Genomic DNA, 24,634 nt, shown 5'->3' with positions numbered 1-24,634 from the left:
AGGCTCTGTTTTGAGCATTTCTAAACACTGACCTCCTTCATGCCCAGAACAGCACCCCCAAGTGATGATCAGTCATCCCTTTTCTCTAAGTGGGAACAGGGAGCCTCCAGAGTGTGGTGACCTGGCCAGGTTCCCTACCAGTAGGGGTGGTCAGCCTTAAAGCCCAGGCTGAATGCCATCCACCAGGAGGGCTGAGGACCCCAGCAGGCACCAGAAGGTCTTTGGAGAGATCAAAGGTTGTCAAGTGGGTGAGAACAGGGCGGAGCAAGTTCGGGACCAGCCAGGGCCTGGGTGTTCAGGCAGTGGGAGAGCAGATGCTGGCACCACTGCCATGCTGGGATCTGCAGGCAGCTCCAGCTCCAGCCTTCTGGGGCTGATTTCTGGGCATGGAAGTGGGGACCAAAAGCTGGGGCAGGGAGCAGCCTGGAGAGCTGGCCAGGGAGCAGGGAGAGGGCCAAAAACTGGAGTGGGGGCAGGAAGTGCTCCAGCAGCGACTCCCCAGAGGTGGGTCCCAACCTCCACGTCGGCCAATTCCAGGTGGCCCCACCGGGTTTCCCCCACCCTTTTGTCCCGAGGCTTCCTCCCTCATGAGTGCTGAGCCCAAGGGCCAAGCTGTCCCCAGGGGCAGAGAGATGCGGGCCCTTCTCGATCCGCTAATGGGCCTGGGAGATGCCAGATTAGCGTGGTGCCTGTCTGGAGAGGTGGGCCAACTGATGCCCAGATTGGGGCCCTGCCGCTGGCCACACTGGGCGTCGATCCAAGACTAGAAGGCTGACCCCAGCTGCAACCCCTCTCCGGCTCCTCTGCTACCCACCTCCCGAGACTGGCCGGGACTGGGGAGCCGGGTGGCCGCAGGTAAAGGGCTTGGGGCGGCGCCGGCGGCGAGGGCGCGGCACGGAGGGAAGCGCGGCACTGGAGGGGTTAACTGCGGGAAGAGGGGGGCTTCTGCCGGCGGGAGGGGGGGGGTCCCAGCCCCGGCGGCCTCCCGCTCCGCCCCTGCCGCCTCCACGGCCCAGTAGGCACCTGCGAGGCCGTGCGGGAGCCCGTGCCGCAGCCGCAGCCGCAGCGGGGCAGACAGTAAGTGCGGGGCGGGCTCTGGGGCGCGGGCAGTACTCCGGGGCAGGGGCGGCCCGGGGGCGACGGGCCGGTGGGGTGCCCACCTCCCACGTGTGGGCGCCTCCGGGAGTGGCGTGGCCGGGGTCCCGCCGCCCGTCACGCTCCGAGGCAGGCGTCGCTGTGCGGACGCGGGGGAGGCGGTGGGAGCGAGCGGCGGGCGCTGCTCGGTGGCCCTGCGGTCTGGCGTCTGCACGCGAGTGTCCGCAGTCGTGTGCGTGGGCTCTGGGTGCCCTGGCGAGGCCCGCACGCCTGTGGGGGCCGGGAGTGCCGGGGCGTCTGCGGAGTGTGCAGGTGGGGTGCGTGCGTGCAGCTGGGCGGCGCGGCGCTGCAGCCTCGGGGTGGAGCGTGGGCGCGCGGGTCTTTGTGCCCGCGCGGGGCGCGCGTGCCGGGGCGTGTGTGCGCGTGGGCGCCGCCGCCCGCTGTCCCGGGCTGACAGCTGTCCCTGTGGCTGCCGCCCCGGTGTGGCCTTTGAGGACCCCCGCCCCGCTTCTTCTGGGAACTGGGCGTCTCCCGCACTCCTCCTAGCCTGTGCGCAGCGGCCAGGACCCGCCCCTGGGTTCCTCGAAAGACCGGTGGGGCGCGGGGCCACCCTGGAGGGCCAGCCGGGAAGCAGAGCGAGGCGAGAGGGGACGGAGAAGCCGCGGAGATGCTGCCGCAGCAGCAGCTGGAGAGCCGGGACCCGCCATTCCCCTGTCCCCGCCCTGTGCGGTCCGGCCTCTCCTCCGGGTTTCCCTTCGGACGCCTCCGCGCCCCCTCAGCCTCCTCCTTGAGGGCCAGTTCCCCGAACCCCGCCAGGCTCCCCACATATCCTTGCTCGCCCCGCTTCCCCCTAGGCAGGCTTAGGTTCTCTTTCGGCCTCCCACTCTCCTTCCTTTCCCTTCCCGGTGCCCTCTTCTCCTCCCTCACCCGGGAGCCGGGCAGCGGAGGTAAGGGGGAGGCTGGAGATGGGAGGGGGCTAGGTGTGTCCAGCCAGAGGGATATCTGTGGACAGTGCGGCTGGGGGCTTTCTGGATCTTTGGGTGTGTAGGGGATCGAGGAGGAGGGTGTGGGTGTCAGGCCAACTCAGTGACCCCAGCATCCCTGGTTTTGCCCGCAGTGACGACAGCTCCCCAGGAGCCCCCTGCCCAGCCCCTCCAGGCGGGCAGTGGAGCTGGCCCAGCCCCTGGGCGCGCCATGCGCAGCACCACGCTCCTGGCCCTGCTGGCGTTGGTCTTGCTCTACTTGGTGTCTGGTGCCCTGGTGTTCCGGGCCCTGGAGCAGCCCCACGAGCAACAGGCCCAGAGGGAGCTGGGGGAGGTCCGAGAGAAGTTCCTGAGGGCCCATCCGTGTGTGAGCGACCAGGAGCTGGGCCTCCTCATCAAGGTGCGTGGGTGAGCCACAGCCCCTTCAGCTGTCACCCATCACCCCTGGCACTAGCTGCGTGCCATTGAGACCCTGTGCCGGTGCTGCTTTCAGACCAGTATCCCTGAGGTCGGGGTGCAGCGGGAGGCTGTGGGGCAGAGGCTGAGGGCCAGGTCTTTGTGTTTTCAGTAGCGCAGCTGTGGGGTCATTTGTTTTCCCTGGAGAGCCTGGCACAGGACTGTGCACCGAGAATGTCTCCTTCAGGGTGTGATGGAGGTGGGATGAGGGGTAAATGAATGAATGAATGAATTGAATGGCCATAGCGAATGTTACATTTGCACAGGTCTCACTGGTGTAGATTGCCACGTAAGATCCAGGACTATCATTTAAATGTGAATTACAGTTAAACCACAGATGCCTTTTTTTTTTTGAGATGGAGTCTCCCTGTGTTGCCCAGCCTGGAGTGCAGTAGCTTACTCTCAGCTCACAGCAACCTCTCCCTCCCAGATTCAAGAGATTCTCCTACCTCAGCCTCCTGAGCAGCTGAAATTACAGGCATACATCACCAAGCCTGGCTAATTTTTGTATTTTATTTATTTATTTATTTATTTATTTATTTATTTTTGAGACAGAGTCTCACTCCGTCACCAGGCGCCAGGCTGGAGTGCAGTGGTGCAACCTCGGCTCACTGCAACCTCTGCCTCCCAGGTTCAAGTAATTCTCCTGCTTCAGCCTCTCGAGTAGCTGGGACTACAGGCGTGCACCACCACGCCCAGCTAATTTTTTTTTTGTATTTTAAGTAGAGACGGGGTTTCACCATGTTGGCCAGGCTGGTTTTGAACTCCTGACCTTAAGTGATCCACCCACCTCGGCCTCCCAAAGTTCTGGGATTGAAGGCCTGAGTGATTGTGTCTGGCCCACAAATACCTTTTTAATACAAGTCCATCCGTGCAATATTTTTGTTTGCTAAATCTGGCAACCCTACTTACATCGGTCTCCATACATTTTTGGAGTCATGTGCCTTAGAAAAGCCAAGAACACGGTGAACACACCCCCTCCCCCTGGAAAAGTGTACATATGAACGTATGCAGATGATTTCAGAGGGTTCCAGGATCCATGCCACCAGGGATGCTAGGTCAGGCACCCCTTCCCCCCAGGATGCATGCTTACCTTGTGGGGAGAAGTGGGGTGCATCAGGATTCCCTGAGGCACTTCTGGTCGGCCTCCAACCAGTGACTCAAGAAAGTGTTGGGCTGCAGCCTTCTGGGGTACAGTCAGGCAAGCACCTCTGTTGCTTTCTCTGACTTCGGAATCACTGTCATTCAAAAAAAATGAGATTTAGCTTTAATAAATTCATGTCCATTACTTGACATTGAACAGTACCCTTTGTTCCCTGCCTGTTCTTTGTGGAGGGAGGGGCTGTTGGCACGGAGGCCTCTGTGTTCCAGCTGATTCCCAAGGTAGCAGGACTCAGGGCAGAGATGAGTGTGGGGTGGGGCTGGGACACAGACCACCCAACATTGTCTCTGACACTTCCAGAATGCCATCGGAGGTTCAGAGAGGCCTGGGAAGAATGTGTCTGGCTGGAACACAGGGCAGAGGGAGGGAGGGAGGGAATCTGACCTAGTTTGTCTTCACAATGGAATTGCTTTTTTCCTGGATAAGAAGAAGGAAGAAAAGGAGAGACAGGACCTAGAAGGGTGGGGTGACAGCGGCTTTATTTCTCTTCCACACTAAGATTCACTCCCTGAATTAGTTGTGCAGCAATTGTGCACCTACTGTGTGCTAGGTGCTGTAGTGTTATACGCCAAGGGAATATTGGGGTGGATCAGACACAGGGTCTGCCTCAGAGGGTGTCACATCTAGGTGAGGGGACAGATCCATGGTCAGAGAGATCACTATAGGATTCAGTGGAAAGGAAGTTTCCCTTTTTCTGTTAAGCACCAATTGTGTGGGCCTTGAGCCAGGTGCTGGGGACGAGGAGGGGATGGCAGGGGCCTGAGGGAGAAGCTGGTGATTCAAATACACCAGCCACCAGGGGCAAGAGACGCCCACGCGGAGAGGCAGCATGGGCAAAGGCGTGGAAGCTGGAAAGTTCCGGGGCGTTTTGCAGAACCTGGAGTTAGCAGATGCCTAGTCATTTGAAGCAAAAATTAGAACACACAGAATGACAAAGGATTTTTCCCTGAAGTCATGAATTTATTGGAAAAGTGTTGCAAAATACATATTAAATCACTTTTAATTAGCTATTTCTCTTCTTGCATTTTTAAAGAATTATTACAGGAAATGAAAATATCTCAGAAAATCTGGGGTGAAGGTGGCTGTAACATGGGGTGCCAAGTTGGAGTCACAGGGAGAAGACTGGGGGCGGGAGTTGGGGACCAGTTTGAAAAAAAGGGCTCGAGGCCAGGCATGGTGGCTCACGCCTGTAATCCCAGCACTTTGGGAGGCCAAGGTGGGTGGATCACGAGGTCAAGAGATCAAGACCATCCTGGCCAACATGCATCTTATCTTTACTAAAAATGCAAAAATTCTCAGGAGGCTGAGGCAGGAGAATTGCTTAAACCTGGGAGGTGGAGGTTGTGGTGAGCCAAGATCTTGCCATTGCACTCCAGCCTGGGCAACAAGAGCAAAGCTCCGCCTCCAAAAAAAAAAAAGCAAAAATTAGCTGGGTGTGGTGGTGTGCACCTGTAGTCCCAGCTACTCGGGAAGCTGAGGCAGGAGAAACGCTTGAACCAGGGAGGCGGGAGGTTGCAGTGAGCTGAGATCATGCCACTGCACTCCAGCCTGGCGACAGAGCGAGACTCTGTCTCAAAAAAAAAATGGGGCTTGAATGCTGGGCTGGGGAGTTTAGGCAGGAAGTGGGGAACCAGGGAGGGTGTTGAGCAGCCACATTAGGAGGGTTAATTTGGACTGAGTCTTGCTAATGAGGACTCCAGTCAGGGAGGGAAGAGGTGCTTTAGGACATGCCCCACAGACTCCCTTCTTATGCCTTGTTTCTGTGCTGCTTGGGGAAGAGCTGCTCTGACTTCCTCTCACTTAGGGCAAGCACTCTCCAAATAGACCCTGCCCACGGGATCTGCATGCTGGTGAGAGGGGGTGAAGTCCAAATAGAGACATTATATTCATTTAGTAATATGTATCAGCTGGTGCAAGTACAATGGTGTTTACAACTAATTGATCACAACCAGTTACAGATTTCTTCCTTCTTTCTCCACTCCCACTGCTTCACTTGACTAGCCTTAAAAAAAATAATACTTATTGAGAGGTGTTCACTAAATGGTATTTACAATGCAGCGCAAGGCTTGGCTTGGACTTTGGCAGGGGTGCGATGTTTGTGTTTATGTGTGTGCCTATGAACTTCCTAAACGTTGGAAGCAAAATTTCATGGCATGTAAACCTTCTTGGAGAGAAAGGCCCTAGCTTTCATGAGATTTTCTAAGGAAAGGGACTCAAATTCAGCTTCCGTAGGTGCAATGGGAGTGGTGGGTTGGAAAGCTGGAAGCACAGGGTGTGGGCACTGCTTGCTAACTTACTAACAGTCAGTGCTTATTTTGTTGCAAGTTCACAAAAAATCTGGGAGGCAGATGCTGTCACTATCATCCCTACTTGAGAGATGTCAAAACTGAGGCCAGAGAGTTAACTTGGCCAAGGTCCCATAGCACCAAGATTTGAACCCAGGCAGTCTGGTCCCACGGTCTGTGCTCCTGACCATGGTAAAATTGGAAATCTGTTGCCTGAAATTAGGGGCCAGATGCCACAAATGTTTCTCAAACATTGTAGAGGTCAAACAAACTTGCCTGCAGGTGGACTGGACCCAGTTTGCATCCTCTGCCGTAAGGGACTGCCTCCTGGGAGACCAGAGGGAAGGGGAGAACTCCGAGGAGCAGGGAGGGAGCCACCCTAGAGACTGGAGGGGCCAGGAGTTGGCCTAAACAGGAGGGAAAAACTGAAGCTCCTCCTTCTGCACCTTATCCCGCAGGAGGTGGCTGATGCCCTGGGAGGGGGTGCGGACCCAGAAACCAACTCGACCAGTAACAGCAGCCACTCAGCCTGGGACCTGGGCAGTGCCTTCTTTTTCTCAGGGACCATCATCACCACCATCGGTGGGGGAGGGGATTGGCATGTGGGGGCGGGCAAGGAGCCTCCTCATGGGGGAAGGTGCAGGGAGACCGAGGGGTCCCAGGCAGCCCCTAGACTTCCTGCCTCGCCCCTCTGCCCAGGCTATGGCAATGTGGCCCTGCGCACAGATGCTGGGCGCCTCTTCTGCATCTTTTATGCGCTGGTGGGGATTCCGCTGTTTGGGATCCTACTGGCAGGGGTTGGGGACCGGCTGGGCTCCTCCCTGCGCCGTGGCATCGGTCACATTGAAGCCATCTTCCTGGTGAGCTGCTCCATGCCCTGCCTGCCCTTGTGCTGGCTCTGGCTACCCTTCCCCACGTCCCTGGCACATGAGCACGTCCCCTAGACCATAAGCCTCCCCACAGGCTCCTGGGGGGTGGGAGTGGGGAATATGGGAGTGAGGATGGTTGGTGTCTCCTGGGTCCTGCCTACTGCCCCTCCCCGCAGAAGTGGCACGTGCCACCAGAGCTAGTGCGAGTGCTGTCTGCGATGCTCTTCCTGCTGATCGGCTGCCTGCTCTTTGTACTCACGCCCACGTTCGTGTTCTGCTATATGGAAGACTGGAGCAAGCTGGAGGCCATCTACTTTGTCATAGTGACGCTTACCACCGTGGGCTTCGGCGACTATGTGGCCGGTGAGGCCGCCCTTCTTGTGTTGCACTTTCCCATCTACCTAATTCCTGTTCAGGGACTCTGCACTCTGCCCTTTCCCTCCAGATCCCATGTGGTTGCTCTGACTCCTGCATCCATCGTGGAATGCACGATCACATTCCTGCACACATGCCAGCGCCTTAATGCACCCTCACATTCTTATATGCCTGAGTCCCATGCATGCTCACGCATATGTTAAATGGACCCCTCACACGTGTCACATTCTTGCACGGGGGTGCCCCTTCTTGCACGCTTTCATCTTGTACACTTTCAACTCATGCACGCCACTCGTGTTCCTGCCTGCACTTACACACTCAAGCACATCCTCATTGACCTAGGGAGGGGAGGTCCTCTCCAGGAGTTGGAGGTGGGCAGTGAACCGGGGTTCACAGCCTTGTTCCAAGTCCAACTTTCCGCCTTCCCTGGTGGTATCCCAGGCGCGGACCCCAGGCAGGACTCTCCAGCCTACCAGCCGCTGGTGTGGTTCTGGATCCTGCTCGGCCTGGCTTACTTCGCCTCAGTGCTCACCACCATCGGGAACTGGCTGCGAGTAGTGTCCCGCCGCACTCGGGCAGAGGTAGGCGCCCCTGGGTTGGCACTGCGCCTGCGCACTGTGGTGCAAATGCGCTGTACCCTAGCAGGGGGTCGAGCAGGCTGTCTCCCTTCCAGGGCTTGGGCTCCTGAGGCAGGGGCTGAGTGAGCCTCTGTGTGTGCCCCGAAGGGAACACAGGGGTATACGTGTGTGGGTAACTTGGCCTCTGCCCTCATGGGTAGGATTGCCAGATTTAGCAAATAAAAAATGCAGAAAGCCAGACAGGGCAACAGGGTGAGACCCTGCCTCTAGAAAATCCAAAAAATTAGCCTGGAGTGGTGGTGTGTTCCTGTAGTCCCAGCTACTCGGGAGGCTGAGGTGAGAGGATCACTTGAGCCAGGGGAGGTCAAAGCTGCAGTGAGTCATGATTGCACCACTGCACTCCAGCCTGGGGGACAGAGTGAGCCCTGGTCTCACCAAATAAATAAATAAGCTCAGTTAAATCTGAGTTTCAAATAAATAATAAAATGTTAATATAAGCATGTCCCAAGAATTGCATGAGATATATTCACGCTAAAATTTTATTTGTTTCTCTGAAATTCACATTTGGATTTTGCCGCCCTGCTGGGGGCTGGGCTGAGGCTGGAGGACCAGGCAGAAAGGCGGGTTGGGGCTTGATCCCTGCTGGTGAAGGGGCAGGTTCCCGGGGGTCGCGGAGGATAGTCTAAGAGCTCCAGTCGAGGGCTGCTTCCTCTCTGTGCAGATGGGTGGCCTCACGGCGCAGGCTGCCAGCTGGACTGGCACGGTGACGGCGCGCGTGACCCAGCGAGCTGGGCCCACAGCCCCTCCGCCGGAGAAGGAGCGGCCACTGCTGCCTCCACCGCCCTGTCCAGCGCAGCCGCTGGTCAGGCCCCGATCCCCTTCGCCCCCGGAGAAGGCTCAGCCCCCTTCGCCGCCCACGGCCTCGGCCCTGGATTATCCCAGCGAGAACCTGGCCTTCATCGATGAGTCCTCGGACACGCAGAGCGAGCGCGGCTGCCCGGTGCCCCGCGCGCCGCGGGGTCGCCGCCGCCCCAATCCCCCCAGGAAGCCCGTGCGGCCCCGTGGCCCCGGGCGTCCCCGAGACAAAGACGTGCCGGTGTAGGGGCAGGATCCCCGGCCCGGGCCTCGCAAAGGCTTCGTTCCTGCTCCCCGGCATGCTTGGCTGGTTTGACCAAAGAGCTCTCTTTCCGCGGGACTCAAGCCTGGGGAGGAGGCGACGTTTGCCTCTCTGCCGCCCCCCGGGCCCGGCCCTTCCCTCACTTCCATCCATCTCCAGACCCCCCAAGGCTTTCTGTGTCGCTGCCCCGGGCGAGCGTGTCCCTCACAGCACCTCACGACTGTGCCTCAAAGCCTGCATCAATAAATGAAAACGGTCTGCATCGCTGCGGGCGTGAGCGCTCCCGGACGCGAGTGGGTGTGGGAGTGCTTTCCTCGGGCCACCGCGGGGGCACCTCTGGCCTCCCGTGACCCTCAGGCCGAAGGTCCCAGGCACTCAGGTCGGTCAGGTCTCGGCCGTCTCGACTGGGCTCAGGCGCGCGTCTCTGCCTGGAGGCGGCTGAGTAGGGTCCCGCGTGGGGATCAGCCGGGATGGGCCTCGCGTCTCCAGCCTCGGCAAACACACTTGGGGGCGGGGGGCGGCGGGGGGTTGAGGCAGGGAGAAAAAACGGCCTCTCGCGTGGAGGGCTGTCGTTTGAACTCTCCCGGCGCGAGAGACCCTGCCCCGCCCTGTTCCTGGAGCGTTGACCCCTTCTCCTTCTCGTCCCGAGGCCAGTGGCGTCTGGGTCCGTAGGGGCAGAACCATGGAGGAAAAGCCTTCGAAAGTAAGACTTCTCCCCGTGCCCCCTTACCCTGTCAGCTCCCAACCCACTCTTGGTCCGCCATGGGCTGTGGAGCGATTTCTTACTCAGCCTTGGCTCCCCGCAGCCCCTACCCAACCCCACGCTCGACGGGGCCCCCGCCCGGGCCCGGCTCAGATCCCCGCCCCCAGCCCGCCCTTCCTTCCCGCCCCAGCCACCCGCGACCCTTGGCTTCTCTCGTTGTATGTGGCCCACAGGTGTCGCACAAGTCTTTGGATCGCCATGGCTCGGACGAGGAGCGCAAGGAGAGCGTGCGCAGCGACATTCGGGACCTGTGGACCACGGCCACGCTGTCGCAGTCCGAGCTGAACACGCCGCTGTCCGACGTCTGTGAGAACTTTGACGCGGAGGGCCGCAGCATCAGCCAGACCCGCGGCTGGTACGGCCAGGGGCGCTGCTCGTTGGACGAGGGGGACAAGGCCAGCCAGAAGCTGCGCCGCAGCAGCTCCATGGAAATTAGTCAAAGGAAGGAGGACACCGCATCCGAGCTCAAGGCCGGTCAGTGTGGCCTCGCCAGGCCGTGGGCGTCCGCGGGGCAAGAGGCTGGTCAGGGACTCAATGTCCAGAGCTGTAAAATGAGGGGGAAGCTGATGGGACCCAAGTTTCTAGGATTCCCTGGGAGAGGCGCCAGCGCGCATCTTTCGCCCTTCGAATCCGCCAGGCATTCTTGGAGCGCCCCCTCCCGGGCAGGCGTTGTAACAGGCCTTTCGGTCGTCGCGCGCCGAGTCCCGGGAAGGACGCACCAAGTAAATTGCGCAAAGACCCCGTGGTAGGACCTGCAGGGTTTTTTGTTTTGTCTTTGAGGCAGAATCTCGCTCTGTCGCCCAGGCTGGATGGAGTGCAGTGGTGCGATTATAGCTCACTGCAGTTCAAGTGATCCTCCCGCCTACCGCTTATTTTTTTTGAGACAGTCTCACTCTGTCGCCCAGACTGGAGTGTAATGGCATAATCTCTGCTCACTGCAACCTCCGCCTCCCGAGTAGCTGGGATTATAGGCGCGCGCCACCACGCCCAGCTAATTTTTGTATTTTTAGTAGAGACGGAGTTTCACCATGTTGCCCAGACTGGTCTCGAACTCCTGACCTCAAGTTATCCGCCCGTCTTGGTCCCTCAAAGTGCTGGCATTATGGGCCTGAGCCACTGTGCCTGGCCTTTTTATGTTGTTTTAGAGACGGCGTCCTGCTTTGTCACCCAGGCTGGAGTGCAGTGTTGTGATCATAGTTCACTGCAGTCTCAAACTCCTAGGCTCAAGCGATCCTCCAACCTCAGCCACCCTCACCACCCCCAACCACCCCCACCACCCTGAGCTTGGAAGATGGGTCGGCACCACCCTGCCCAGCTAATTAAACATTTTTTTTTGTAGAGAAAATTTCGCCATGTTGCCCAGGCTAGTCTCACTTGGCTTCCCAAAGTATTAGGATTACAAGCGTGAGCCATCATGCCCAGGGAAACCTGTGTTTTTAATGGAATCATCTGGCCAGTTGCAAGAGTTAACTCCTTGTCTGAGGATTTGCGCTGCTTGAGGAAGTGTTCATTTTTCCATTAGTCAGTTGCTGGTTACAATTTCTAAGCCCCTGCCACATGCTGAGCACTGTCTGGCACCCCCAACCCACTTCATCAGAGAATTACAACCAATAACAATGTAACTGGGCACATATTGAGCACTTGCTGTGTGCCAGGCACCAGGCTTCCCCTGCATTGTCACTTTCAAACTTCACAACCTCCATGAAGAGCTATTCTTATTACCCCATTTTACTGATGAAGAACTTGAGGGTCAGAGAGTGTCAGTCACTGGTCCTAAGTGCCACACTGTGGGGCAATCAAAACTGGAATCAGGTGGGTGGGGCTCTAAAGCCCAGGCTTGTAACCTCTGTCCCATGCTGACCCCAAAGCTGCACCAGCAGCAGATCTCTGAAGGCCACTCCCTCCCACCAGGTGCCTGCCCATCTCCTCTGCTCCAGGGAAGGCCCAGGAGTCTGCAGATGACTGACCCTTTTTTCTCTTTTCCCAGAAAAGTCTTCTTCAACGTCATCGCTCGATATTGTGAAGCACATACCCCATCACGCCTACTGGGCAGAGCAGCAGAACAGGGTTGGAGGGGCCGGGGAGACTGGGAGTTTCAGTGGGGTAGGGGATAGGCCAGTTGAGGGTGATTGGCAGGGTGGAGGGGCAGGCAGGCTGCTGGGGGTTTAGGGGCCACAGGGAGGAGGTGGGGCATTTCATCTGTGGGCAGAGATGAAGTCCCCTGGACGCCTAAACCTCTTGCTGATTCTCCAGTTGCCACTGCCCCTGATGGAACTCATGGAGAATGAAGCTCTGGAAATCCTCACCCAAGCCCTCCGGAGTGAGCTCCCACCACAGCTTCTGGTGGATTTTGCAGGGCTGGGGCCTGGGGGGTGGGGTTTCAGGCTGCCTTATGTTTTGTCAGTGCCCTTGGCACTCATGAGTATTCCAAGGGCCCCATAAAAATTAAAAGCTAAGGGACTGGGCACAGGAAGACCCAGGAGGGGATATGGTGATGGTCAGAGGTCTGGGCTCCAGGCTGGGCACAGCCCCTCTCTAGCTGAGGCTTTTCTGTGGCTGTTTCTCCACCTGCCCAGTGGGATGACAGGCTTGGTGTGGCCTCGACTCCCTCTGGCTGTGAGGCACCTTTGGACAGTGGGTTATTTGGGTGAACTTCTTTTGCTGGGGTACGAAAGCCCAGCGGTGATAGAGGGCCAGCTGATGGCTTAGAGTGGATGGCTGGTTCAGAAGGTGGGCAAACTGCTCGCTACCACCGTCCTAGTTCAGGCCTGCAACGTCTTCCCTAGCCTTGACCTCATCCATCCTCCACCTTAACACTCAGCACCCTTAAAGAGTCAAAAGTTTCCCAAGCGAACACAGACCTGAGTGCCTTGCGCTGCTGCTATCCCCAGTCATCGGCAGTTCTTCAAACCACACCTGCGGCGCCTGCTGGTGGGGAGACCTTTCAGGTGCTCACTGCCCTGACCCGAGCTCTGCCCTCCTCCTAGGCTACCGATTAGGGATTGGCAGGGACCACTTCCTGACCAAGGAGCTGCAGCAATACATCGAGGGGCTCAAGAAGCGCCGAAGCAAGAGGCTGTACGTGATTGTGAAGGACACCTTGGGCTCGGGCAGACCCGAACCAGCCCAGTGCCATGCCGGGTCCCCAGGCCCCAGCCTGACCCCATCTGAGTGAAATTTGAGTCCTAAAGAAATAAAAGAGTCTATGCATGATCCGTGAGTCAGTGCATGGCAGCCTGCGTGAGGCGGACGTACGGGGCCCCGCCCTTCCCCATGACCTTCATTCGGTCACCGCAGTGACCTTGAGCTTTCTCCGTCCGGGCCCTATCGGCCCTACCTTCCGGGACTCGCAATCCAGGGCATCTTGAATGTTTTAGGTCGGCTTCACCCACCCAGAGTTCCGCAGCTCTGTGGGGCTACTGGGTCTACGGTTCGAGTGCCCAGTTGGTGTCGCTTTGGGGGAAAGGGACAGAGGGAAGGGGTAGCACCTCCCCCCCGCGAAGGCGCGCTAGGCTCCGCCCCTCAAGCATAGGTAGCAGGTCCAGCCTCTCCACTCGTCCCGCCCTTGCGTTTTCATATGTATGTGGTCTCTCCCTGCTCCGCAGCTGCAGCCTGCACCGCCTCACCCACTCCTCTGGCGCGCAGCGCGCCCCGCCTCTTTCTGTTACGAAAGAGCGCTTCTGGCCCCACTAGCTATCGGCTCTATTCCCCGCGCTCTCCGCGTCTCCCGCCCCGCCCCTCTCCAGGGGCCGCGTACGCCTGTGCGCCGCAGTGGCTCGGCTGACTTGGGGGCGGGACCTGCGCGAAGGTCCGCCCACTGGCGCTGCCGGCTCCGCCCCAACTCGTCTGAGCACGCAGGCGCCGCCCGCCCCGCTGGTCTGATTAGCATAGGAGCCCTGGCCCCGCCCCCTGCTTTGCATGCGCACGGCCGGCCCCGCCCCCGCTGTCAGCTGGAGGAAGCGGAGTAGGAAGCGGCCGCGATGTCCTTTTGTGTCCTACAAGCAGCCGGCGGCGCCGCCGAGTGAGGGGACGCGGCGCGGTGGGGCGGCGCGGCCCGAGGAGGCGGCGGAGGAGGGGCCGCCCGCGGCCTCCGGCTCACCCCGGCATTCCGGGCCGCTCGGCCCCCATGCCTGCCCGCCAGCCCAGCCGGAGCCCGAGGTCCGGGGGCGGAGGGGAGCGCTGCCTCGGGGGTGGGCGGGCGGGGCGCGGGGGCCATGTGCGAGCGCAGCAGGGAGGCGGGCGGGGCGGGCTGCAGGCGGGGTCCAGCTCAGGGGCCAGTCCAGGCCACGGTCGGGACCCAATCGAGGGCTGGACTGGTCAGGGTTCAGGCGGGATCTGGCGTCCGAGTCCTGTGGACCGGCTTGGGGCAGAGTCTGGCTGTGACTGCTGGTCCTGGCCCGGATCAGCCTTGGGCCTCCGATCCACCCCGCCCCGGGGCAGGGTTCAGTCCGGCACTTGCCGAAGTCTCTGCGGCGGGCCGGGGTGGAAGACGGGGAGGGTTCTCAGTCGGGGAAGGGGCTCTGAAGACCACGTGGGGGCGCTCGAAGGGGCCTGGGGCCACCCTCCTCTCTGGGTCAAAGGTCATCGCACCGGCTGGGGAGAACTTCCTCCTCCTTGGCTCTCCCCACTTAACTTCCTGATAACCTGATAGAGGTCCCCCGCGGGGGGAGGGAAGGCGTAACAACTTTAGGCAACTTCCCAAAGGTGTGCGCAGGTTGGGGGGCGGGGCGCGATGCCCTGGGAGGTGGCGGCCTCTGCGACAGCGGGAGTGTGAGAGTGGACGCGCAGGCCAGTCCAGAGGAGGTGCCTAGAATCGGCATGCTGGGGCAGGAGGGCAGCCGCGTGTCAGGTGTGAAAAGCTCTGGAGGTGTTTTCACGAGTCCCTGCCCGTGCGTGTGGACGTGGGGACCTAGCGAGAGTGTGTGTGATCATAAGCCTTGACTGTGAATTCGCGGATGGGGTGTGCGCTCCAGGAGAAGTGTGTGAGCACAAGTGTGAGCGGGAGTGAGCACCGGTTTGGGAAGGCTGGTGCGAGTGTGAAGGCCCCCAGCAGAGAGTGAGCCTGCGTGGGCTTGTGGGGCCCCTGAGCAGCCCTGTGAGTGGAGTGTGTGAACTCGGTGTGAACACGGCCACTGCCCTTGGGTGGGCGCTTCAGTGTGTGCCCTCCAATGCGGAATACCCCGATGAGGGCAGGGTCTCAGAGGTCCCCCGAACATCTGGAGAAAACTGGGAGGTATCCTGCTCCTGGTTGGGGATTCCAGGTGGAGTTGAAGGTTGCCTGGGGGCTACGGTTACCCTGCTTCCTGGCCTGGGTGGGAGTAAGGGCTTTCAAAGCCTCCCCCAAGTTCCGGAGGGGGAGACCTGCTGTCTGTTACTGGCCCTGGAGGCTCTGGAGACTCTGTTTCCATGGCAACAGCTGGGAGGGGGGGCCCTGTTCCTGGGCAGTCCTTCCTTGGACTCTGCCCCCCCTTCCTCCCTGCTTGCTGGGCCTGGAAGCCTGGCCCTAGGCCTGAGGTTGGGCAACCCGCGTGGCAGGGTGTCTCCCATCCCCCATGCCAGTGCCTCCCTGCAAACCTACGGGTCTCTCCCTGCAGGTGACCAGCGCCATGTCCAGCCAGGTGGTGGGCATTGAGCCTCTCTACATCAAGGCAGAGCCGGCCAGCCCCGACAGTCCAAAGGGTTCCTCAGAGACGGAGACCGAGCCTCCTGTGACCCTTGCCCCTGGTCCAGCTCCCACCCGCTGCCTCCCAGGCCATAAGGAAGAGGAGGATGGGGAGGGGGCTGGGCCTGGCGAGCAGGGCGGTGGGAAGCTGGTGCTCAGCTCCCTGCCCAAGCGCCTCTGCCTGGTCTGTGGGGACGTGGCCTCTGGCTACCACTACGGTGTGGCATCCTGTGAGGCCTGCAAAGCCTTCTTCAAGAGGACCATCCAGGGTGAGCCCCCAGCCCACTCCCCTGGCCTTTGCCCTGCACCCTCTGGGTACACTGCTGGGTGCCGTAGGCCCCCAGGTGGCCGTGGCACCACTCGAGGCTGGCAATCTGGTGTTTCCAGGCCCTCTACCTCCCAGAGACACCCTTTTCCTTAGAAGTGTGGTGAAGGCACCAGTGTGTGCTGATGCATTGCAGTGGATGTGAGTAAGCTCAGGGCACCACCTGGGTTTCTGGGTACTCTAGGCCCAGCACCTTCTACGGTGGCTCTGAAAGAGTCCAAGGCAGCTTGTGTCTGTTCCTAAGGTTTGTTCTTTCTGGCAGCTTCTGACCTCTCCCCAACATAGAACATGTCCCTTTTTCTTGATTTCCCCAAAGCAGCACCAACACAAAGATTTTAATTTTTTTTTTTTTTTCGAGGCAGTCTCACTCTGTTGCCCAGATCTCCGCCTCCTGGGTTTAAGAGATTCTCCTGCCTCAGGCTCCCAAGTAGCTGGGACTACAGGTGTGTACCACCACGCCCAGCTAATTTTTGTATTTTTAGTAGAGATGATGTTTTACCGTGATGGCCAGGCTGGTCTCAAACTCCTGACCTAAAATGATCTGCCTGCCTTGGCCTCCCAAAACAAGGCAGATTTTTCTTGGTATTTGAGAGGGGCTGTATCATAGTTTAGCACCCAACTTTAAAAAGACTAACGGGCATCTCTGCTCTTAAAAGCCTCTGATTTTTTTCTCACTCAGGAAAGCATATCAGAATTTGGGGAATGAGCAAGATGCTGATGTAAGCATTACCTGGGAAGGGCCTGTTATTTCCATTATTTCTGTTTTTACCTAGCCATTGGTTACTTTGGGGCTATAACACGTATAATTAAAAATATATATACATCAGCCAGGCGCGATGGCTCACGCCTGTAATCCCAGCACTTTGGGAGGCTGAGGCGGGTGGATTATAAAGTCAGGAGTTCAAGACCAGCCTGGCCAACATGGTGAAACCCCATCTCTACTAAAAATACAAAAATTGGGCGGCGTGGTGGTGGGCTCCTGCAATCCCAGCTACTTAGGAGGCTGAGGCAGGGAATTGCTTGAACCCAGGAGGTTGCAGTGAACAGAGATCGAGCCACTGCACTCTAGCCTGGGCGACACTCTGTCTCAAAAAAAAAAAAAAAATGTCTTGAATGCTTACCTTGTGCTAGGCACTGTGTCCATTTATGATCTCAGTTAGTCCCGATAGCAACTCTATAAGGTGTCAGCACTGTTATAACTGAGACTAAGAGAGGCATTGGAAATTTTGTTGAAGTCTCACAACTAGGAAATGGCAGAACCGGATTTGAACTTGGGTCAATATAGGTCCATAGCTGAGCTCTTCAGTGTTACACTGCTGCCTCTGCTTATTACTAATAACACTGAACTTTGGACAGGCGCCAAATGACTGATTGTGACATTCCAGCAAGTTTTGTTTTGTTTTTGGAGACAGAGTCTCGCTCTGTAGCCCAGGCTGGAGTGCAGTGGCACAGTCTCGGCTCACTGCAACCTCTGCCTCCTGGGTTCAAGCAATTCTCCACCTCAGCCTCCCAAGTAGCTGGGATTACAGGTGTACACCACCACGCCTGGCTAATTTATTGTATTTTAGTAAAGATGGGATTATACCGTGTTGCCCAGGCTGGTCCGGAACTCCTGAGCTCAGGGTATCTGTCCACCTCGGCCTCCCAAAGTGCTTTGATGACAGGTGTGAGCCACCACGCCCAGCCTTCTCCAGCAAGTTTTGTTTTTGTTTTTGAGATGGAGTTTCACTCTTGTTCAGGCTGGAGTGCAATGGCGCTGTCGTGGCTCGCTGCAACCTCCGCCTCCCGGGTTCGAGTGATTTGCCTGCCTCAGCCTACTGGTAGCTGGAATTACAGGCGCCCGCCACCACAGGTGACTAATTTTTGTATTTTTAGTAGAGATGGGGTTTCACCATGTTGGCCAGGCTGGTCTCCAACTCCTGACCTCGGGTGATCCACCTGCCTCCCAAAGTGCTGGGATTATAGGTGGGAGCCACTGTGCCCGGCCAATCTAGCAAGCTTTAACTTGGCCAAAATTTTTGATCTAAACCTTTGTACACCCTTCCCGCTCTGAAGACCAGTGAGCCAGCAGGCCCGGGTGCAGGTGCCTCCTACCCACCCTGGGGCCCTTCACTGTATGTTGACTGTTGACAAATATTTATTGAGTGCTGGCTATGGATAGGAATTGTATACTGAGCACCTAGAAGTCAGAACCATGGTAGATGCTTTGCCTGTATTATCCCCTTTCATTCTCACCACCCATCTCTGTGGGACATTCCTTATCATCCCACTTTTACAGCTGGGAAAACTGAGGGCTCAAGGGCTTAAGTATGGGACTTGCCCAAGGTCATAAAGATATGTGGTAGCCAGAATCCCTGCTTGGCACAGACCTGTGCTTTGCTGTCCTGGCCAGTGTTCCGGGCCTTTGGGGATACAGCTGGGGCTGGAGCAGGGCTGTTTCTGCCCTCAGGCAGTTTACTTTCTGGCAGAGTGGAGAGCTGACCAACAGTGAGTTGCACAGGCTTGTCTTATTAAAGCACAGACTTGTCTTATTACAGGTATGCACAGGAAGGGGAGGTGCTGGGGGTATGCTGGGAAAGGGGCTGGTTCTGAGGCTCCAGAGGGCTTCCCTGAGGAAGTGTATTTTTTTTTGAGACAGAGTTTTGCTCTTGTTGCCCAGGCTGAAGTACAGTGGCATGATCTCAGCTCACTGCAACCTCTGCCTCCCAGGTTCAAGCAATTCTCTTGCCTCAGCCCCCAAGTAGCTGGGATTACAGGCTTGTGCCACCATGCCCGGCTAATTTTGTATTTTTAGTAGAGTTGGGGTTTCTCCATGTTAGCCAGGCTGGTCTCGAACTCCTGACCTCAGGTATTCTGCCCGTCTCAGCCTCCCAAAGTGCTGGGATTACAGGCATGAGCCACTGTGCCCAGCCTTTTTTTTTTTTGAGACAGAGTTTCACTCTGGTTGCCCAGGCTGAACATGATCTCAGCTCACTGCAACCTTTGCCTCCCAGGTTCAAGCAATTCTCCTGCCTCAGCCTCCCAAGTAGGTGGGATTACAGGCATGAGCCACCACTCCCAGCTAATTTTGTATTTTTACTAGGGAGTTGGTTTTGCCATGTTGGCTGGACTGGTCTCAAACCCCTGACCTCAGGTGGTCCGCCCGCCTCAGCCTCCAAAGGTGCTGGGATTACAGGCCTGAGCGCCCGGCTATGGTGTCTTGAGCTGAGTTCAGAAGCCCAAATAGGGGGTAGGAGAAAATGCACTTCGAGGAGAAACGTGCTGCTGGCCTGCTGGCTGGCTGTGTCATTTGGTCCTTGCGGGGCCTGTGAGGCTAGGAGGGCCGCCAGCACCCACCATGTACCAGGCCCTGTTGCTAGCGCTGGAGCTAGTTCCTGCCCCAGTGGAGCTGCCACTGAAGGGGGAGGTGTAATGAACAAGATAGGTAAGTGCATTTGCGCATGCTCTGTGGGGCTAAGGGCTGAAGAGAAACCATAAGCAGGGTTCAGAGGCCAGGAGGGCTCTGCAAAGGGATTTGGCATTGTCACAGGGTGACCAGGAAAGGCTTCTCAAGGTGACAGTGAGCAGAGATCTGAAGAAGGTGAGGGAGCCTGTGTGGACCTCAGGACCAGAGCTCCAGGCAGGGCCTGTTTGAGGAACATGGAGGAGGCCAAAGGAGGGAGCAGAGGTTAAAAGGCAGCAAGTGTGGTAGCTCATGCCTGCAATCCCAGCACTTTGGGAGGCTGAGGCAGGTGGATCACAAGATCAGGAGTTCAAGACCAGCCTGGCCAATATTGTGAAACCGTGTCTCTACTAAAAATACAAAAATTAGCCGGGCGTAGTGGTGGACACCTGTAATCTCAGCTACTCGGGAGGCTGAGGCAGCATAATTGCTTGAACCCGGGAGGTGGAGGTTATGGTGAGCCAAGATGGTGTCACTGCACTCCAGCATGGTGACAGAGAGAGACTCTGTCTCAAAAAAAAAAAAGGTGGCAAGGAGCAGGGGCGTAGGCTTGGGAGGATGTGGGTTCGCTTTAGCTTCAACTCTGAGAAGGGAATCCCCCGAGGGTTTTGAGCAGTGGAGGCACAGCGTGTGATGGAGTTTTAATAGGACCCTCTTGGCTGCTGTGTTGAGAATAGACTGGAGCAAGCAGGGGACAGAGCAGGAGGCCAGCAGGGGCGAGGTGACAGTGATTCTCGGGTCAAGGGTGGAAGCAGTTGCCAGACGCAGGAGGTGGCTTCTGGACCTAGGAGGAGGTAAAGCCCACCAGAACGTGTTGATGGCTTGGATGTGGGGTGTGAGAGGAACCAAAGATGCTGCCAAGTGAACAAGTGGAGTCCGTGTAGGCCGTGTTCCATCCGAGATGCCTTCTAGACAGGCAGGGTGTCAAGGAGGCAGCTGGAGAGATGAGTCTGGAGCTCACAGCAGGTCCAGGCTGGAGGCAGAACTGTCAGAGCCGCACAACTGGGGAAGATCGCCATGGGACTGGAGACAAGCTCCCAGGACAGCCCTGGAGTTCTGGATGGAAGAGCTCGGGGAGATGCACATAAACCACTAAGTGGCCAGCGTGGTGGGAGGAAAACCAGAGTGTATGGTGTCCTAGAAGCAAAAGAAGGTCTTTTAAGTGTTTCTAGGAGCAGGAAGTGACCAGCGGCCTTAGATGCTCCTTTTAGACCAAGTAACATGAGGACTGAGAACTGACCACTGGGTTTAGCAACGCAGAGGCCCTTGTGGCCCTTGTCAGCAGATGAGGGCAGTGTGGTCCAGAGATGAGGCTTGGGGCCGAGATGTAGCCCAGCTGCCTGGTCCATCTCCTCCCTTGTCCAGGCAGGGCCCTGCCACCTAGCAGCCGCTCCTCTTCCTGCCTGCTTATGGCCACCTGGTCTCCCTTTCCTCCCCATATCCCCAGACCTGTGCTTGGCCGGGGAGAGTCAGAGCTCCCCTGTCAGCTGGGTCCCCTCCTGGCCCTGAGAGGCCGCCACTGGAGCCCTGCCTCTTCCTGGCAGGGAGCATCGAGTACAGCTGTCCGGCTTCCAACGAGTGTGAGATCACCAAGCGGAGACGCAAGGCCTGCCAGGCCTGCCGCTTCACCAAGTGCCTGCGGGTGGGCATGCTCAAGGAGGGTGAGCGCTGGGCAGGGGCTGGGCGAGGGGTGCAGGAGCAGGGCCTGGCCCGGGTGGGGGCGAGGTTTGGGAGTTCTGGTGAGTGGCCTGGGGGAGGAAAGCTCTGGAGAGCAAGCCCCACCCCGCCCCCCAGTCACAGTCCTGTCTGTCCTACAATTCAAGGAGTACGCCTGGACCGCGTCCGGGGTGGGCGGCAGAAGTACAAGCGGCGGCCAGAGGTGGACCCGCTGCCCTTCCCAGGCCCCTTCCCTGCTGGGCCCCTGGCAGTAGCTGGAGGCCCCCGGAAGACAGGTGAGAGCACTGTGGGTAGGACACGAGAGGCCTGTGTGTGGCATCATCGTTACCCTGGGCGCTGGGACCTGTGTTTCTCCTTCATCTCTTCACTCATTCATTTCCCCAAGACATTCGAAAATGCCTTTTCCTGCAGCAGTATGTCTGGGAACAGGGACAGATTTTCCAACACTCACAGCCTGTCCACAACAGACGGGCTCTCCCTGGGAGACAGTTAGTGCTCTTCCCTGGAGCGAAGTTGCTGGCCAGCCGCTGCTGAGGAAGGCCACAGCGGGAGCGGCTCTGGGAGGATGCTTGACCCCCGAGGCTTAACAGACTCGAGTGCTCCTGATGCTTGTCCTCTAATTGTTGCCACAGCCCCAGTGAATGCACTGGTGTCTCATCTGCTGGTGGTTGAGCCTGAGAAACTCTATGCCATGCCTGACCCCGCGGGCCCTGATGGGCACCTCCCAGCCGTGGCTACCCTCTGTGACCTCTTTGACCGAGAGATCGTGGTCACCATCAGCTGGGCCAAGAGCATCCCAGGTAAAGGGCCCAGGTGACCCGGGGCCGCGCTGAACGAGTCGGCTCTGCTGCGCTCGCTCAGCCAGGCCTGCTCCCCTCTAGGCTTCTCATCGCTGTCGCTGTCTGACCAGATGTCAGTACTGCAAAGCGTGTGGATGGAGGTGCTGGTGCTGGGTGTGGCCCAGCGCTCACTGCCACTGCAGGATGAGCTGGCCTTCGCTGAGGACTTAGTCCTGGATGAAGAGGGGGCTCGGGCAGCTGGCCTAGGGGAACTGGGGGCTGCCCTGCTGCAGCTGGTGCGGCGACTGCAGGCCCTCCGGCTGGAGCGAGAGGAGTACGTCCTCCTGAAGGCCCTGGCCCTTGCCAATTCAGGTGAGCCTGGGGCAGGCACTAACAGGTCTCTTCGTAAGGTCTTCAGGTTTTTAACTCAGTGATGGTGTCACAGTCCCATTTTGCAGATAAGGAAAACCGAGGCTGAGGGAAGAACAATGATTTGCTCAGAGTCAAAAAGCAAGCCAAGTGCAGGCTCCAAACTGCACACAGGATTTTGAGCCCTAGCACCATGCTCAGGCAGAAAGGCCAAGTTTAGTGGGAGGGAAGGTGAGGAGGGTACAAAGTGGCCACAGTTGAGGGAGAAAGGGTGGGGCCCTGGCTCATGGGCTGGAGCCATGAATGATGCCCCTCAGTCAAGCCAATCAACAAATCCTCGTTTGGCTCCTCAGGCCCCACGTAGCAGTGCTCAAGCAGATGTGGAGGGTGCCCTTGCCAGGGATAGTCCAGGCCACCAGCATGCTCCTCTCCTTGCAGACTCTGTGCACATCGAAGATGCCGAGGCTGTGGAGCAGCTGCGAGAAGCCCTGCACGAGGCCCTGCTGGAGTACGAAGCCGGCCGGGCTGGCCCCGGAGGGGGTGCTGAGCGGCGGCGGGCGGGCAGGCTGCTGCTCACGCTACCGCTCCTCCGCCAGACAGCAGGCAAAGTGCTGGCCCATTTCTATGGGGTGAAGCTGGAGGGCAAGGTGCCCATGCACAAGCTGTTCTTGGAGATGCTCGAGGCCATGATGGACTAAGGCAAGGGGTGGAACTGGTGGGGGGTCTGGCAGGACCTGCCCAGCATGGGGTCAGCCCCAAGGGCTGGGGCGGAGCCGGGGTCTGGGCAGTGCCACAGCCTGCTGGCAGGGCCAGGGCAATGCCATCAGCCCCTGGGAGCAGGCCCCACGCCCTCCCCTCCCCCCTCCTAGGGGGTATCAGAAGCTGGGAACGTTGCATCCAGGCTCTGGGCACAGTGCTGCCCCTTGCAAGCCATAATGTGCCCCCAGAGTGGAGGGGGCCTTGCGGAAGCCATAGTGGGCTGCAGGGGATATGTGGGAGGCAGAAGCCTATCTCAGGGAGGGAAGGGGATGGAGGCCACAGTCTCCCAGTGGGTGATGCTTTTGCTGCTGCTTAATCCTACCCCCTCTACAGAGCAGAGCGGGACTTGGAGAGCAAAGGCCCCTGCCCCCTTCGCTCCTCTTCTCATCATTTGCATTGGGCATTAGTGCCCCCCCTTGAAGCAATAACTCCACGCAGGCTCCAACCCCTGGACCCCTGGGGTGGCCAGGGCCTCCCCATCAGCTCCCACCCAGCCTCCTCAGGGGGTAGGAGAGCACTGCCTCTATGCCCTGCAGAGCAATAACACTATATTTATTTTTGGGTTTGGCCAGGGAGGCGCAGGGACATGGGGCAAGCCAGGGCCCAGAGCCCTTGGCTGTACAGAGACTCTATTTTAATGTATATTTGCTGCAAAGAGAAACCGCTTTTGGTTTTGAACCTTTAATGAGAAAAAAATATATACTGTGGAGCTCAAGAGCACTGTGTGTTTGGTGTGTTATTGGGTCAAGGGTTGGGGATACACGACAAAAATACACACGGTCATAACAAGAAAAACTGGCGCCTGGCACAATCAACTCTCAGATTCGTCTTCACTCAGCAGCATGTTTGGGATCCCGCGGCTGATGGGGAACATACGTCCAGACTCCGGGCACTGCAGGGTGCCCTCCACCACTTCCACCTGCGGGCGGGGAGGGACAGAGCTGAGCACTGGCAGCCTCAGTGTGGGAGGCAGGTGGCCCGGGAAGCAGGTGAAGGGCCGCTTCTCACCTCCAGCAGCAGGTGGTGCATGGTCCTCAGAAACTCTTCATTCTCCTCATAACCCTCAACCGGCCCTTTAGGCACCTGGATCAGGCGCAACTGTGGGCAAGAGGCCGAAATTATCTCCTGGCATCCCGAACTCCCGCCTCAGTCCGGCTGAGGTGTGCCCGCCCCCACTCCTCGGGATATGCTCGGGCGGGGGAATCATCCTCACGTTATCGGCCGCCTCCAGGAACGCCGCCCACTCCACCTTGGGTATCATACGCGCCACGAACTGGGGGTTGAACTCCACGGGGCAGATGCGGACCTCCGTGGCCTGCGGAGTGGAAGAGTTTAGTTAGGCAAGCACTGAGTCCCGGTCCACCACCCCGCCCGAAGAGAGGAGAGACCGCCGCCGGCTGGTACCTGGAGGCGCAGGGGGAAACCACGGGGCCCCACCCCTCGCACATGCGAGCTCAGTAGATTGTGGGTGAGCAGTTTCATGTCTCCTCACGAGCGTTCTCCAGGCCGGAACCAGAAGAAGGTCGTCCTCCGCTTGCGTCACTTCCGAGGATGCGCCACTCGATGCTATTGGATGGCTAGAAGAACCGGAAGTAATGAACTTGCCGGAACTTCTGGTGCTTGGGGGAGCTGAGGTAGGTAGGTAAAAGACCTGTCCGGTCACGCGCTGTTACCGGAAGCGTCTTAGCAGTAGATTGCTACGGCGCACGCCCAGTTTTCTTTTTGCCACAAATACTACGTAAGATGCAAATTATATGCAAAATAGCTGCAATGCAGGGGCTCTTGTTGAACGCAAAATAAACGTCTTTTACCCCTACACAGGCCCCTGACACCGTCGTCTTCTGTACCCCACTTGCGGTTAAGGAGCAGAAACACTGCCCCATCTAAATTAGGCCCATGGAAGCCGAGCGGCACCTCATTCTTGTATGCAAATTAGCA

At 58.2% G+C, this 24,634-nt stretch overlaps 4 protein-coding genes across 8 annotated transcripts; 3 read left to right on the top strand and 1 right to left on the bottom strand.

Annotated features, from left to right (window-relative positions):
* Window positions 1–303: 303 nt before the first annotated feature.
* KCNK4 (potassium two pore domain channel subfamily K member 4) lies at window positions 304–9,261 on the top strand. Of its 3 annotated transcripts, none has more exons than XM_012463086.2 (7): window positions 304–504; window positions 2,213–2,478; window positions 6,440–6,563; window positions 6,681–6,841; window positions 7,027–7,213; window positions 7,667–7,806; window positions 8,525–9,261. In XM_012463086.2, the coding sequence occupies exons 1-7, from the start codon at window positions 387–389 to the stop codon at window positions 8,903–8,905; spliced, it is 1,377 nt and encodes a 458-aa protein (XP_012318509.1). In that variant the 5' UTR covers window positions 304–386; the 3' UTR covers window positions 8,906–9,261. The 3 variants fall into 3 exon arrangements, with proteins under 3 accessions (XP_012318509.1, XP_012318510.1, XP_012318511.1); XM_012463087.2 differs by having other exon boundaries at window positions 426–855; XM_012463088.2 differs by lacking the exon at window positions 304–504 and adding an exon at window positions 1,292–1,412.
* A 187-nt stretch (window positions 9,262–9,448) lies between these two features.
* Window positions 9,449–12,896, top strand: CATSPERZ (catsper channel auxiliary subunit zeta). Its single transcript, XM_012463084.2, has 5 exons — window positions 9,449–9,623; window positions 9,857–10,157; window positions 11,671–11,750; window positions 11,937–12,003; window positions 12,671–12,896. The coding sequence occupies exons 1-5, from the start codon at window positions 9,603–9,605 to the stop codon at window positions 12,856–12,858; spliced, it is 657 nt and encodes a 218-aa protein (XP_012318507.2). The 5' UTR covers window positions 9,449–9,602; the 3' UTR covers window positions 12,859–12,896.
* A 732-nt stretch (window positions 12,897–13,628) lies between these two features.
* ESRRA (estrogen related receptor alpha) lies at window positions 13,629–23,413 on the top strand. 3 transcript variants are annotated; one of them, XM_021673030.2, is made up of 7 exons: window positions 13,629–13,841; window positions 15,278–15,614; window positions 20,657–20,773; window positions 20,936–21,064; window positions 21,422–21,589; window positions 21,671–21,940; window positions 22,376–23,413. In XM_021673030.2, exons 2-7 carry the CDS (start codon window positions 15,290–15,292, stop codon window positions 22,633–22,635), a joined length of 1,269 nt encoding a protein of 422 aa, XP_021528705.2. In that variant the 5' UTR covers window positions 13,629–13,841; window positions 15,278–15,289; the 3' UTR covers window positions 22,636–23,413. The 3 variants fall into 3 exon arrangements, with proteins under 3 accessions (XP_021528705.2, XP_012318504.2, XP_012318505.2); XM_012463082.2 differs by lacking the exon at window positions 13,629–13,841 and adding an exon at window positions 14,287–14,532; XM_012463081.2 differs by lacking the exon at window positions 13,629–13,841 and having other exon boundaries at window positions 14,286–15,614.
* On the bottom strand, window positions 23,362–24,581 carry TRMT112 (tRNA methyltransferase activator subunit 11-2). The gene is made up of 4 exons (XM_012463085.3): window positions 24,101–24,581; window positions 23,910–24,011; window positions 23,705–23,794; window positions 23,362–23,615 (listed from the first exon to the last, which is right to left on the bottom strand). The coding sequence occupies exons 1-4, from the start codon at window positions 24,176–24,178 to the stop codon at window positions 23,508–23,510; spliced, it is 378 nt and encodes a 125-aa protein (XP_012318508.1). The 5' UTR covers window positions 24,179–24,581; the 3' UTR covers window positions 23,362–23,507.
* Window positions 24,582–24,634: the final 53 nt, after the last annotated feature.

The sequence above is a fragment of the Aotus nancymaae genome, unplaced genomic scaffold, assembly GCF_030222135.1.
Source record: "Aotus nancymaae isolate 86718 unplaced genomic scaffold, 86718_ANA_hifiasm-v0.15.2.pri h1tg000059l, whole genome shotgun sequence".
NCBI lineage: Eukaryota > Metazoa > Chordata > Mammalia > Primates > Aotidae > Aotus > Aotus nancymaae.
The sequence above is the reverse complement of the archived record's forward strand: the minus strand, read 5'-3'. Positions and strand labels throughout refer to the sequence as shown.